Consider the following 15,460-nt stretch of genomic DNA (forward strand, 5'->3'; position numbering starts at 1 on the left):
AACTTGAATGCATTATTTGTTTACAGGGCTTCTGAGTTTGTGTAAATAAAATACGTTACATAGATGTATGCACATACATAATTAAGTAAAACACACTGATGTATATAGACAATTTCCTTTTAGAAAACAGGTGGTTTGGATGAATGACTTAATGTCACTATTCTGTGTTCATTTCAGGCCAGGTCTAAATTTACCATTTATTCTTTTTGTTCTTTATTAAAATGGATAATAGCAAAATACTTTTGCAATTCTGTATTCTCAATTACCCTAAAAACTGTTTTAATTCACAGTCAAAAGAAATATCATTAGTTATGTAAGTTGTGTTAACGTTGAAATATTGATTTCAAATTTGTGCTCAAGGCCAGCCCATTTTGGAGAAGGGAGTTAAGTCTATTTCATTGACCCCAGTACTTATTTTATCAACCTCTGATGGACTAAATGCCACTAAGCATTTTCCCCAGTGTGCAAGTTATTCTGCCAGCTCACCACCTTATCATGTTGAAATATTAATAAGAGAAAGCAATTAATTCAAAAATGTTTATTTATAACACTATAAACATTTTTAATATATGTAGATACATAACATACAATTTGTTAAATACATGTTATGTGTGCGAATTAAGAAATAATAAATTGTCAAATGTTTCTTTATAAATTAGAACATAATTACTAGTTACTACAGGAACAATCTCTAAGAGAGAATGTTAAAGGATAAAAATTATATTATCAAATGTGGATGAAACAGGATGAAAATTATATGAATCAACTGACACATGGCCTCTGGCTGTAATAAGAAAAAAAATCACAAAGAAACTTGAATTACAGGGTTTTATAAACCCACCAAGAAGTTCTAGAATATTCCAGTAAACTTTTAGGTGTGAAAATTCAACTTTTCCTTTTTACTTTCATTGATGTAAACAGGTGCTTTGGTTGGATATTACCAAATATAATATTTTTTATTCACCATTGGCAATATTCTTTAGTCAATATAGCCAAATATGTAAGGCAGTGGGCTGGCAGAATTGTAAGCATGCCAGACAAAATGCTTAGCAGCATTTCTTCTGTCTATATGCTCCGAGTTCAAATTCTGCCAATGTTGACTTTGTCTTTCGTCGTTTTGGGGTCAATGAAATAAGTGCCAGTTGAGTACTGGGGTCGATGTAATACATGTGTGTGTGTCACTATATATGAGGTTGAGTAAAATGTAAGCAGTGTTTTGAACCATGAAGAATTTGTACTGGATTTTTGCCAAATTTTGAATTTTTAAAAACTATTCTTTTGTAATTTTCTGATAATATAGACATAGACTTTCCGAAATGCATCAATAAAGTAACTTTGATATTCTTTTCATCATTGTTACAATCATCTGAAATGGAACTGTCAAACTATTTGAGCAATTCTGCCATTCAACTTCAAAAAAGGACACGAAGCAGCTGAAACTGCTCGTGATATCAGCGAAGTGTTTGGTGAGGAAATGACCAGTAAGTGGTCAGCTCAATAATGGTTTAAATGATTTCACAGGGGAGAACTGAGCCTTGAAGATCATCAACAAAATGGACGCCCATATGTTATTGATGATGGTCAATTAAAGACCGTCATTGAGAAAGATTCATGTAAAACCACCTGAAAACTGGCAAAAGAAAACTGCCTGCAACCATTTGCATTCGATCAGAAAATACAAAAATCTTGACAAATGGGTACCACACATATGAAACTGTCTCATTGCTTCTTCTCTGTAATCAGACCAATCCATTTCTCAATCACATTGTAACTTGTGATGAAAAGTAGGTTATGTACAATAATAAAAAACGTTCTTCATAGTGGTTGGACCAAAATGAAGCACCAAAATCTTCCCTAAACCCGAGCTCTTCAAAAAGAAGGTTATGGTGACTGTTTGCTGGTGTACTCCTGAACTCATCCACCATAACTTCTTAAAATCCAGAAAAACCATTACTGCAGAAGCATATTGCCATGAAATTGGCAAAATGTGTGAAAAGCTGCTTCTCCTCCATTCCAGCTTGATCAACAGAAGAGGGCCAGTCATTCTTCATGGCAATGCTTAATCAAGCGTTTCACTAATGACGCTCCAGAACTTGGGGAAACTTGGCTACAAAGTTCTTCCCCACCCAGCTTATTCCTCAAACCTTTCTCCTACTGACTACCACTGTTTCAAGCACCATGATGGTTTTCTATTGAAGAAGGAGTTGAAAAATCAAACTGATGCTGAAATTGCATTCAAAGAGTTTATCAGCTCCATAACTCCTAACAGAATAAACAAACTTGTAACTCAGCAAAAATTGTGTTGATTGTAATGGTGCTTACCTTGATGAATAAAATTTCTGAATTGTTCAAATATATTGTGATGAATTTCATGTTTTAAAACGTTGCTTACTTTTGACTCAGTCTGATATACATTCATACAAACATACATACATACATACATACATATATCTATATATATATATATATATATATATATATATATATATATATCCCATCATCATCATTATCGTTTAGTCCACCTTCCATACTGGCATGGGTTGGATGGTTTGACAGGAGTTGGCCAGGTAGAAGACAACACCAGGCTTCTGTGTCTGTTTTGGCATGGATTTTCAAGCTGGATACCCTTCCTAACACCAACAACTCTGCAGAGTGGATGGAGTGTTTTATACGTGGCACCAGCACAAGCAAGGTCAGTTTTGACATGGTTTCTATAGCTGGATGCCCTTCCAAATGCCAACCACTTCACAGTGTGGACCGGATGCATTTTATGTGGCACCAGCACTGACAGAGTTACCAAGTAACTTGCAGGGCAAGGAATTTTGAGAGGGAATGGGGCATTGGATTAGGTGATCTGGAGCGTCATTAGTGAAACGTTTGATTAAGCATTGCCATGAAGAATGACTGGCCCTCTTCTGTTGATCAAGCTGGAATGGAGGAGAAGCAGCTTTTCACACATTTTGCCAATTTTATGGAACTTCACATTCTTTTACACAGCATTCTGTGTAAATTTTGTTGAATTCCAACAAGTAGTTTTTGAATGGAATTGTAAAATGTTAACTTTGTTAATAATTTGAAACGTAATTTGTGTGTATGTATATGTATGTATATATATGTATGTATATTGTACTGTTCCATAATAGGTGAAGTCAACAAATGAAATATTTCTCCATCCAGTGAGAGATAAATATACACAGGATATTAAGCTACTATTAGTATCTTCATGCCTCAGAAAATACAATAATTGAACAAGCTTGTATATATACCCAGCACACTATACAAGTTTGTCCAGTCATTGTGTTTTTTTGAGACATGAACGAATAGTAGCTCACATTTAAATCCTATGTATATGAAATGATATATCTTTATATATATATATATATATATCTTTATATATACACACATTCACACACACACATGGTTTTCTTTGTGTGTAGTTCTGTATTAACTTTGACAGTGCAAATAACTCGGTAAATCAATGACTCACTGATCTTTTGTTCCAAATTTGACATACATCTGCAGGTCACACCTACATGTATTATTCAATCATTTTTAATGGTTTTCAGTTTTGACACTTTTGATGTTTTTCATTTCACTGTGGGGCATTGTGTTATTCTTGAAAACCTACCTAAATGTGCATTGGTTCTTTTTTTTTTTTTTTTTTTTTTTTTTTAATTCTCCTTGAAGCTTCCTGTATCATTGATATTCTGAAGTGATATGTAACCCACTTTTCTGGATATCAATATAGGGTAGGGGACATAAGGAAGCTAAAAAACTGAAAGTATGTGTACATATGTGTGTGTATATATATATATATATATAGATATATATATATGTAATGTCAATGTGAATACCCGTCAGAGTGTAAGTATCTTGAGAGAAAAGCTGAACATTAGAAGCATCAGTTGTGGTGTGCAAGAGAGACGATTGCGCTGGTATGGACATGTGGTGAGAATGGATGAGGATAGCTGCGTGAAAAAGTGCCACACCCTAACAGTTGAGGGGACCCGTGGAAGAGGTAGGCCCAGGAAGACCTGGGCTGAGGTGGTGAGGCAAGACCTACGTACATTGGGCCTCACCGAGGCGATGACTACTGACCGAGACCTTTGGAAATGTGCTGTGCGTGAGAAGACCCGGCAAGCCAAGTAAGATCGTTGCCAGTGCCCCTGGACTGGCTCTTGTGCGGGTGGCACATGAGATGCACCATTTTGAGCGTGGCCGTTGCCAGTACCGCCTGACTGGCTCCCGGAGGATTTTTGAGTGAGATCGTTGCCAGTGCCCCTGGACTGGCTTGTGCGGGTGGCACATAAAAGACACCATTTCGAGCGTGGCCGTTTTTGTGCGGGTGACACGTAAAAGCACCCACTACACTCTCTGAGTGGTTGGCGTTAGGAAGGGCATCCAGCTGTAGAAACTCTGCCAAATTAGATTGCAGCCTGGTGTTGCCATCCGGTTTCACCAGTCCTCAGTCAAATCGTCCAACCCATGCTAGCATGGAAAGCGGACGTTAAACGATGATGATGATGATGATGATGATGTCAGATAATGATGAAAGGCTAGAATGTGATAGAGAGACAGAGAGGCAGAAACAGGTATTTTTCTATAGAGGTTACCCAGCCAGAAAATGAGAGAGACAGAGGAAGAGAGAGAGAGACAGAGGAAGAGAGAGACAGAGGAAGAGAGAGAGACAGAGGAAGAGAGAGACAGAGGAAGAGAGAGAGACAGAGGAAGAGAGAGAGACAGAGGAAAAGAGAGAAAGACAGAGGAAGAGAGAGAGAGACAGAGGAAGAGAGAGACAGAGGAAGAGAGAGAGACAGAGGAAGAGAGAGAGACAGAGGAAGAGAGAGACAGAGGAAGAGAGAGACAGAGGAAGAGAGAGACAGAGGAAGAGAGAGACAGAGGAAGAGAGAGACAGAGGAAGAGAGAGACAGAGGAAGAGAGAGCAGAGAGGGAGGAGATGAGAGAGAGGGGAGAAGATGAGAGGGAGAGGGAGAGAGTAAGAGGAAGAGAGAGCAAAAGGAAGAGGCAGAGGGAAAGAAACACAGGGAAAGAGAGAGAGATAGAGAGAGATTTAATATACACAATTTATAAAAGATCTACTAATAGTTTCATGCTGTAAAGATACAATAATTTTGCAGATTTATATAACACTAGTAGGATCCATGAATATTCACGGAATTCATGGTAAACTTATTGGGTTATTTCAGAAAACTTTATCCAAAAAACTTGAAAGTGTACCCTGTGTTGTGTTTATATGGAAAGGTAGTCGCCCATCTGCTATTCATTGAAAAAGAAAGAAACTGGAATACGATGATTACTTAATGCACTTTATATTATACACTTCACATACTTTATGCACAAATTTATAGACTTAATTCAATGCACTTATAAAATAGGTATTCACTTTTATTTTTCCATTAATACCATAAACAAAAAAAAAACATCCCATACATATGATACAACCTTTAGTTAAATTACATATGTCTGCCACATAATTTAAGCATGAATATTTCACGGAATTGCTCTTATGTGCATGTGTTAAGTGATAGGTGATATAAAAAAAACTTAGTTCAATTAAAAAACAACACACTTTTCCCTATCCAATCACCACTGTCACCTCCACAACCACTACAACCATCTCCACCGCCACCACCACCACCAATGTCACTCTCTCACTCCCCCTCTCTCCTCCCTCTCTCCTCCCTTACTCTTTCTCTCTGCCTTTATTTAACATCACCATCAGAACATCACCCCTCTCCTAAAATGATATTTTTAACTCTCCTCCTCTGCCTTCAACTAACTTTTTTAACCACGTAATAAATATTACATTCCCTTTACTTCACATCATGGACACTTCCCTCTCTCCTGCGTTTTCTTCCACCCTCTTTCTGTCTCACTCTTTGCCTTATCCTCTTTTCTCACTTCTCTTTCTTTCTCCTCTATTTCTTTTCAACTAATCATGTAAAAATGTTACAATTACATTCTCTCTATCTCATGTCGTGGACGCTTCTCTCTCTCTCTCTCTTTTCCTTCCCTCTTTTTCTCATTACCTTGTTTTCTCTCTCTCTCTCTCTCTCTCTCTCTCTTTTCTTTCTTCCTCTTTTTCTCTAATCATGTGAAAACATTACCAACTGGCTAAGTAGTGCAATGACAAGCAGAATTATTATAAGATGCCATGTCTCTCCAAGAAATCCGTCTGGTTCAGTACACACCATCTGATTTATTTGAAAACCAGGATGCTGATCTATGAGAAAACATAAAAAAAACACGAGAAAAAATGAGAAGAAAAACATGAAGAAGGTTGGTGTAAAAGTGGAATGAGAAAAAAGAAAAGTAAGGAAACTAAGTCTTTGTTCCCATTTTTTGTAGAAATCATGATTAATCAATCTGGTGTAGAATAATATAACAGAGAAGAGGCCAAAGTCTGTGAGATAGCTACTCATTATGAAGAGGGTGGTGTTTTCCAGTTTGATAGAAGAAACTTATCCATATGCATGCATTTGCTAAAAATTTTGGTTCTGGAATTCAATAGTGTGTTGGAATTCTTGAATCTAAAAAGAATGTGTGACCTTTCAGCTTGGCATAATTTGCATCTCATTGATGCACATATATATGTAGTGTAGATTTCTCCTGTTTCTCCCTGTGATTGCATGTAGCATGCAGTTTGTTTTCAAATCTCATACATGGCTATCCATGCAGGCACATGGACAAGTTTATTTTGTTGAACTAGAGGAAACCATCCTTTCTGGATTGAGTAGTTATCTCAAAGGCTCCATTATATTATTCAACTCCACTTAGATTAATTAAGATTTCTACTGACAAAGTTGATGAAGATCTTAGTTTTCCTACTTTTCTTTCTTCTCATTCTACCTTTTGCATCAACCTTCTTTGTGTTTTGTTTCCCATTTTTATCATGTTTTCTCGTAGACCAGCGTTCTGGTTTTCAAAGATGGAGACACATAGCACGTTATATACATCTGCCAAATTATTGTATCTCAACAGCATGAAACTATTAGTAGCTCTTTTTCAAAATGTGTAATTTAAATGTCATTTATCTCTCATTGGATAGAATATTTTCTTTGCTGAACCTACTTATAATAGAACAGTAACTTGTATGTATATATATATATCATCATCATCATCATTATCATCGTTTAACGTCCGTTTTCCATGCTGGCATGGGTTGGATGGTTTGACTGGGGTCTGGGAAACCAGGAGGCTGCACCAGGCTCCAGTCTGATTGGGCAGTGTTTCTACAACTGGATGCCATTCCTAATGCCAACCACTCCGAGAGTGTAGTGGGTGCTTTTTACATGCCACCAGCACAGGAGCCAGTCAGGGCAAGGAGGCTGGCATCGACCACGTTCGGATGGTGCTTTTTATGTGCCACTGACATGGGGATCACAACTACAATTTCCATTTGCTTGTGATTTGATTTGATTTTGATGTTGATGTACTTGACTCAGCAGGTCTCCTCAAGCACTGCAAGTCGCCCTACAATCCAAAGGTACTTTTTCAGTGGGCTGGTTATGAGACACTGGTGTAGGTTACAGCTGCGATCTCACTTTATTTGCCGGGTCTTCTCAGTCACAGCTTATCTCCAGAAGTCTCTGTCTTACGTTATTGCTTCTGTGAGGCCCAACGTTCAAAGATCATGCTTCACCACCTCATCCCATGTCTTCCTGGGTCTCCCTCTACCCTGGATTCCTTCCACTGTTTGAGAGTGGCACTTCTTCACACAGCTCTCCTCAATCATCCATAGTACATGACCATACCAACACAAACATCTCTCTTGCACGCCACTTTTGATGCTTCTTATGTCCATCATTTCTTTCAGGGTGCTTACACTCTGTCATGTGTGCACACTGACATTACACATCCAGCGGATCATGCTACCTTCATTTCTTTTGAGCCTACGCATGTCTTCAGCAGTCACGGCCCATGTTTCACTACTGTGAAGCATGGCAGTTTGCACACATGCGTCGTACAATCTACCTTTCATTCTGAGCAAGAGGCTTTTTGTCACCAGTAGGGGTAGAAGCTTTCTGAACTTGGCCCAGGCTATTCTTATTCTAGTAGTAACACTCTCTGAGCATCCCCACCCCACTACATACTTGGTCACCTTGGTAGCAGAAGCTATCAACTACTTCTAGTTTCTACCCCTGGCATGTGATGGAATCTGTTTTCTGAGTATCTGTGGTGTTTATTGCCCCTGTGCATCTGTCACACACGAAAGCTATCTTCCCAGTTAATCTAACTTTGATGTTGCTGCACCTCTTTGCCTTCCTACTGACTAGAATTTTGGTCTTTGCAGCATTGACTCTAAGGACCTTCAATTCTAAACCTTGCTTCCACACCTGAAATTTATTTTCTAGTTCTGGTAGTGATTCTGCTATGAGGGCCAGGGCATCAACATAGAGGAGCTCCCAGGGCAACCTGTCTTGAATTCCTCTGTTATTGCCTGGAGGACAATGATGAATAAGAGAGCTGATCCTCAGTGAACCTCTACTTCTACCCGTAATTCTTCACTATACTAACCTTACTAACGGCATCTCTGTATAGGCCTGTACAGCCCTTTTTAACCATTTGTCAATCCCCAGTTTCCACATCACCCACCAGAAAAGGGATCAGGAGACCCTGTCAAAGGCTTTCTCCAAGTCCACAAAAGCCAAGTATAGGAGTTTATCTTTGGGCAGGTATTTCTCCTGCAGTTTCTGAACCAGGAATATGGCATCAGTGGTGAATCTACCTGGCACAAAACCAAACTGCATCTCATCTAAGTAGACTCTCTTCTCAATTAGTTGGGCTACGACCCTCTCCACGACTTTCATCACCTGATCCAGCAGTTTGATATCCCTGTAGTTATTTCTATCTAAAGCATCACCTTAACCCTTGTAGCAGTTGACTATGGTGCTGCTATGCCAGTCATTGGGTGTGACTCCATCATGAACTACCTGCTTTACAATACGGTGACTAGGCCATAACCCACACCACCAGATGTTTTAAGTATCACAGCAGTGATTCCTGATGGGCTGGGGTCTTTTCCTAGTTTCATACCCTTAATTGCTTTACATATATATATCAGTTTGTTTGCTATATTTTTGTCTTTTTTTTTATTCTAGCGTGAGTTAGATGAATACCTATTACCAAGGTATTGCTTTACAACTGGGTATTCTTCTTGTCACTAATCCTTACCTGTGTTTTAGGTGAGAGAGATTTCATTCCACTTGTCTTAGAAAGTACAGAGCTACTGGACAGCTTTCTGACAGAGAAATGTCAACAAACCTCACCATATCTATCTAGCTCACCTCAGTGCAAAATGTAATCAGTTACATAGACACACACATGATAGGGAGACTCTCATGTTCTTCATAAAACAAAGAGGTCTTCTTCACCCTATGTTATCTTCAGTCAATTGCTAATTCATTTACAGAATACACTGGTCACATTTTATCATGTGACTAAGATTAATGAGATTTCCTAGTTTATGCTGTGTGTCTGTTCACTCAAAACAATGTGACAAAGCAGGTGAGTGATAGATAGAGTGGTGGTGGGAGAAACTAGGATGTGTTTGCATAAAGGACAAATGTATGATAGCAGTAACAGAAAGACTGAGGTGAAGTGTGGGTGAAGAGAAGAGGTGAAAAGAAGAGGGAAGAGTGAAGAGTGAAGGGTGGGTGAAGATTTAAGAGAAGAATGACTGTATAGAAAGGAAGAAAGGATGGGATAGTTGTAGGTGGGGTAGAGGCTAGATGGTTCCAGTGTCATCTTTCATAACACAGGCTGAATGGCACAGGTTAAGGAGAGAAGGTGAGTAACTGAAAGACATGAGGCTAGACAGACCCAACAGTTTCCCTACATTGGCTGCTTGGTACAAAGAAAAGGAAGACTGTTATCCTGAGTTACACATACACCATAGCAGAGATGAATGGTGAATTGAGGGTGAGTAATAGAGATGAATGGGACAGAGCTGATAAAGAGGTGAGATGGTATATCAAGAGGCAGGGTAGATAGTAGCCTATGTAGACTCAAAAGGGGATATAATAGAAACAAAGACCCAAATATAGACATATTATATCTACCAGTCTCCATCACTACCTCTGGTTCTATATGAATTAATGATTTAGAAGAGTAATATTTTCAAGTTCCTATTTCAGTCCCACTGTGTGGCACCTTGGGCAAGTGTCTTCTACTATAGCCTCAGGCCGACCAAATTCTTGTGAGTGGATTTGGTAGACGGAAACTGAAAGAAGCTTGTCGTATATATGTATATGTATATATGTATATATATATATGTATGTGTGTTTGTGTGTCTGTGTTTGTCCCCCACACCATCGCTTGACAACCAATGCTTGTCTGTTTACATCCCCGTAATATAGCAGGTCAGCAAAAGAAACCGGTATAATAAGTGATAGACTTTTTTAAAAATTCCTGATGTCAATTTGTCCGACGAAAATTCTTAGCGGTTCGGCAAAAAGAGACCGATAGAAAGGAATAAGATTTTCTCGACTAAAGGTGGTGCTCCAGCATGGCCGCAGTCAAATGACTGAAACAAGTAAAAGAGTAAAAGAGTAAAAGAGTATACTAAGATGACAAAACTAGGCTCTCTCCCTGCTGACATCATCTGTAGATTAATATAATTCCTTTATGTTGTTTTAATTTCTTAATGAGTAAATCTGAACAGCTCAGCTCCTGTAAACACGGTCTTGCTTGACTATCAATATTTAAAAAAAAAAAACTTTATGTGACGTAGAGATAGAATTGCTGAATAGATGGACAAATTAAATATTTCTCATCTGTGTAATTACAAGATCAAGAACAAATTGACACGTCTCTAAACTCATGTAATTCCTGGACACATAATTTTCTATTTTTCTTTTTTCCTTTTACTTTAGGTCATACTGAAGAACATGAAAACTTCCAAAATATATTCCTGTCTTTATCTTGATCATATTTATCAAACTCTTTACCATGAGTGTTCATTGACAAATGGTAAGTTGATGAAAGATATTTCTTATTTCACTTTATTAGAAATTATGAAATATGTCTGCCTTTCTGCCTGTGTGACTTTTACTTGATGTTATTGTTAAAAAGGTGAGTGAGCAAAATAAATTCTAAATGACTGTATTGATGTTACTACCAAGAATTAAATCTTCCCATCAATGCCAGTTTCCAAAGCCACACTACATTCATGGTAATATTTCCTTAGTAGAAGGCAGCAAGCTGGCAAAATCATTAGCACCTTGGGCAAGTGTCTTCTACTATAACCTCAGGCACACCAAAGCAAAGACTTGTGAATGGATATGGTCAACAGAAACTGAAAGAAGCCCATTGTGTGTGTATGTGTCTATATATATATATATATATATATATATATATATATATATATCCAACCCATGCCCGCATGAAAAACAGATGTATGTATGTATGTATGAATGTATGTATGTATGTATGTATGTGTGTGTGTGTGTGTGTGTGTGTGTGTGTGTGTGTGTGTGTGTGATGTATGTGTGTGTGTGTGTTTTCCCCAGCAACAGCTGATGTTGGTGTGTTTACATCTTTGTGGCTCAGTAGTTTGGCAGAAGCGACCTATAGAATAAGTACCAGGTTATAACAAAAAAAATAAAGTATTAAAGATGATTTATTCAACTAAAATTTTACAAAGTAGTACCCCAGTATGGCCACAGTCTAGTGTCTGAAACAAGTAAAAGATAAAAAATAGTGAGACATATTTTTACATCAGACTTGAAATGAAGAACTCCACTTGTATGACAGTGGTGGCCATTTACAGTTATTGCTCAGACAAGAAAACACAAGCACTCTTTCCACACACACACACATGTATACACACACACACACACACACACACACACACACACACACACATATATATGACAGTCTTCTTTCAGTTTCTGTCTACCAAATCTACTCTCAAGTCTTTGCTTGGCCAGAGGTTATCATAGAAGACACTTGCCCAAGGTGTCACGCAAATAGCCTTCCTCAAATCTGAACCTGGAATATTTAAGTTTAAAAGTTAAAACCACTGATGAATAATACTATTTTTGGTAATACTAACCAGAGCTATTTTTATTAGATCCCTGAACTCTATTATAACAGCCCTCTAACATTTTCCCAGTTAATCATCATGGAATATTCTAAAATGTTTTAGTGGATTTATAAAAATCCTAGAATTCAGCTCTCTGTAGAGACCCTTCTTGTTGCTACTGGAAGGCTTTTGTCTTTGGATCCTGAATGAAAATTATTTTATTGAAGATAATTTTCCTTCCTCAACTTCCTCTCCAAGAAATTATTCTTATTGTAACTGACAACTACGTTTTAATTTATATGAGATATTCTTGCAGCCTATTTTGACAGATTCATTATTCTGTAGCAGAATGGATTGACAAAAGCATAAATGACAAACTATTCTCTCTCCCTTTTATTTATAGTTGTTGTTTGGATGTAGCAGAGAACACTTAGCTATAAAGATCATGTTTTAACCATTTACTTTGATTGGTTAGTTTTTAGGCACAATTTGTCCCTTAAACAATAATGCCAAATTAACCGGTCAGCCAATCAGATGCTCTCAAATAGATCACATGTTCTCTTGGTGGAAAATTCTTACACATCTCTGCGGAGCCTAGCAACTTACTTAAATCGATCAGTTTTTCTCTGCTTAAGGAGTCTAGCTTGCGTTTTGCACCAGGAAACTATTTGCTGGCTTTCTCCATCTAACAGCACAATAAAATTCATCACTGCTACCAGCTCTTACTGCATCTAATGCTAACATCGACAACATCATAATTCATCCTCACGTATGTAAACTCACTAAGTGAATATGACTTCTAGTATTCCCACAGAAACCTTCATTTACCTTATATGATGCTTAATGTCATTTTACATTCATGTTGAATTATGCAGCAAACTTATGTTCTCTTCAGAGAACACTTATAATTTATTACTAGTTCTTTTGGTATAGTAGATTTTTGCTATTCTTGTTTATGTCCTCAGCGACATGTATATTCTAACAAGTCGCTTGTTAAATTTCACACCTCTCTTCTTCAATAAATACTGAGTTAAACTTGCAAAGCTGTTTATTTTCTCCTTTCAATTTTTAATGTTTAGTTTAGCAGGTTATCAAGCTCTCAGTTTGGTCACCCTGCTAAAATTCATTATTCATTATTTTATATACAAACAAACAACAAATTGTATATTACATATATTATAAATGTTTAGTGTTATTAAAAACATTGTTGATGATAATTCTTTCTTTTATCAACTATTTGACTCATTAAAGATAACACAACTATAAATGTTACAACTACCATTTCTTTATTTCTTAATTCTTTTGATATCAACCTGCCTGAAACTATTTAAGTTCTATGATACAAATTCCTTATTTTAAAGTGATCTGAATGAAATACTTCCATCAAAAAATTCCATGTTAATTTATATTCCAAGCGACAGCTTAGAAGAAATAAAGTTATTTAATATATTCTTCATTATTCTCAAAATTAATTGAAACCAAGACATTGTATTTCAACAGAAACACGGTAACAAAAAGGTCAATGTTAAGAAAATCAGTCATCTTTTGTTGAGGAATTACTCAGATCTCAAAATATCAAGTAATTCATCATTTTTTAGAGCACATTTCTCTTTTTTAATGTATCACAACAACCAGACCATCGTTTTTATAGCTTTATTTATTTTATTCTTTCTTTTCTAGATTCTGTGTGGAAAATAGAACTAACCTCTCGACAAAAACTAGTTGAAGATAAAAAAAAAATATGGATATTTGTTGGAATCACTGGCAGTGAAACAAACTTTTCACGACAGCTACAGTTCAAAAAGTTAGCTTATCTCCCAACATTTTCTGCTTTTATCAATTTTGGAAATATAAGTATTGGTGAGACTGAAATATCCTTTGTCAACAAAGGCAAATATTTTGACATATTCAAAGTAAGGACTTTTACCTTCTTGAATTCCGTTAATCCTTTTTTTAATTTTAATTGTTTATTTATTTATTTATTGTAATGACCTCCCACAAGTTTTCCCAGTCAAGGCTGAGAAAACCTAGGGGTCAAAGACATTCCAGACATGGCCATCAAGTTGCTTTCTCAGATGCATATACCTGAGGTCTTAATTCAGTCAGTCCTTTATTCTTAAGAAAAGGTGAGCCTTAAAGGAGATTTGGTACCTATTTCTAGTAAGTCTAATAATCACATACAGGCTTACCTTTTTCCTTTGAGTTATTTTGTATGTATCAGTGTGTATTTGTATTTGTGTATGTGTTCATATATACAGGAAGATGTACTATCATCACCATCATCAGCAGTGTCTTCACCATCATCATCATCATCATTTCATTTCCTCTTTGGATGCTGAGATATTTTAGATGGGTTTATCATAGTATAAGACAATTATTATTCACAGTTAGTGTTCTCATTATGTATGTGTGTATGTATATGTGTGTGTGTGTGTGTGTGTGTGTGTGTGTGTGTGTATATATATAAGCAATGTTAAATCTCTGAACGAGGTATTAACAGTAACTGCACAATAAAGTGAAGTATATTTGCCACTTAAATGTGGCTGACCCCTAAGGGTGGATGTTACTGTTGCTTTTAGCCCCAGGAGAACATCTCCTCCAGCTGGCTTATCGACACACATCTGTGTCCTGTCTATTTTTTGCCAAGGGAAGTTATCCCTCCCATCGTGATCTGTGACACGTACAGACCCGTGTTTCAGGGTTATTTCCCTTCTTCAGCATATGATAGTCACCGATCTCCAATGAGAAAGACAATCTCTTAAAATTATGGAGGAGAAAATGCCTCACTACTCAAAAGTAACAGTTGGGAATTATCTTCCTTTGCCATTGGCTATCAACTTCAGGCTGTGCTGCCATCTTGTGGACTCCAAAAAAGGTAGCGGGAACCTCTTGAAATGTAAACATGGCCAAAACATCTCTGTTCTGGAATTAAGGATGTTCCCTGGAGGCCAAAGTCCTAGCAAAACCTTGGCAATACCACCGGTAGAAGTAGCAGTAGCCATAAATATGAGAACAGAAATAGAAATGCCGCCACCATCGCCACGGTTAATAACATTGACAACAATAACAACAGCAGCACCAACAACAGCATTGGCAGTTCCTCCGATGACATCAACAGCAGTAACAACAGCAGCATTACCAACAGCTTCCCTAACATCCACAGTAGCAGACCTAACAGCAACTACAACAAGTCCAGTGCTACTACCACCAATAACAGCAATAATAGAACAATGGCAACAGTAGCAGCAGTGACAGTGGTTGTAGGAGAAACACCAGCGGAACCACAGCTAATGACACCTCTAGCAGCAGTGGTAACTCTCCCACCAATGACAAGGACCACAATAACAACGATTGTGCCTTCACCATAACCAGCAGTGGTGATACTATTACCAACACTACCACCGCCACCTCCAG

General features: G+C 37.4%; 1 protein-coding gene across 5 annotated transcripts in view; it reads left to right on the forward strand.

The window, feature by feature from the left end:
* LOC106873224 (uncharacterized) overlaps positions 1–15,460 on the forward strand; it is an 88,216-nt gene that overhangs the window by 42,310 nt on the left and 30,446 nt on the right. For all 5 annotated transcript variants that reach the window (XM_052972217.2, XM_052972214.2, XM_052972215.2 and 2 more), the window contains 2 exons: positions 10,896–10,992; positions 13,727–13,959. In XM_052972217.2, the coding sequence (XP_052828177.1) occupies positions 10,896–10,992; positions 13,727–13,959 (330 nt within the window). The remainder of the gene's footprint in view (positions 1–10,895; positions 10,993–13,726; positions 13,960–15,460) is intronic.

The sequence above is a fragment of the Octopus bimaculoides genome, chromosome 12 (genome assembly GCF_046866305.1).
Source record: "Octopus bimaculoides isolate indiv1 chromosome 12, ASM4686630v1, whole genome shotgun sequence".
NCBI classification, from domain to species: Eukaryota; Metazoa; Mollusca; class Cephalopoda; order Octopoda; family Octopodidae; genus Octopus; species Octopus bimaculoides.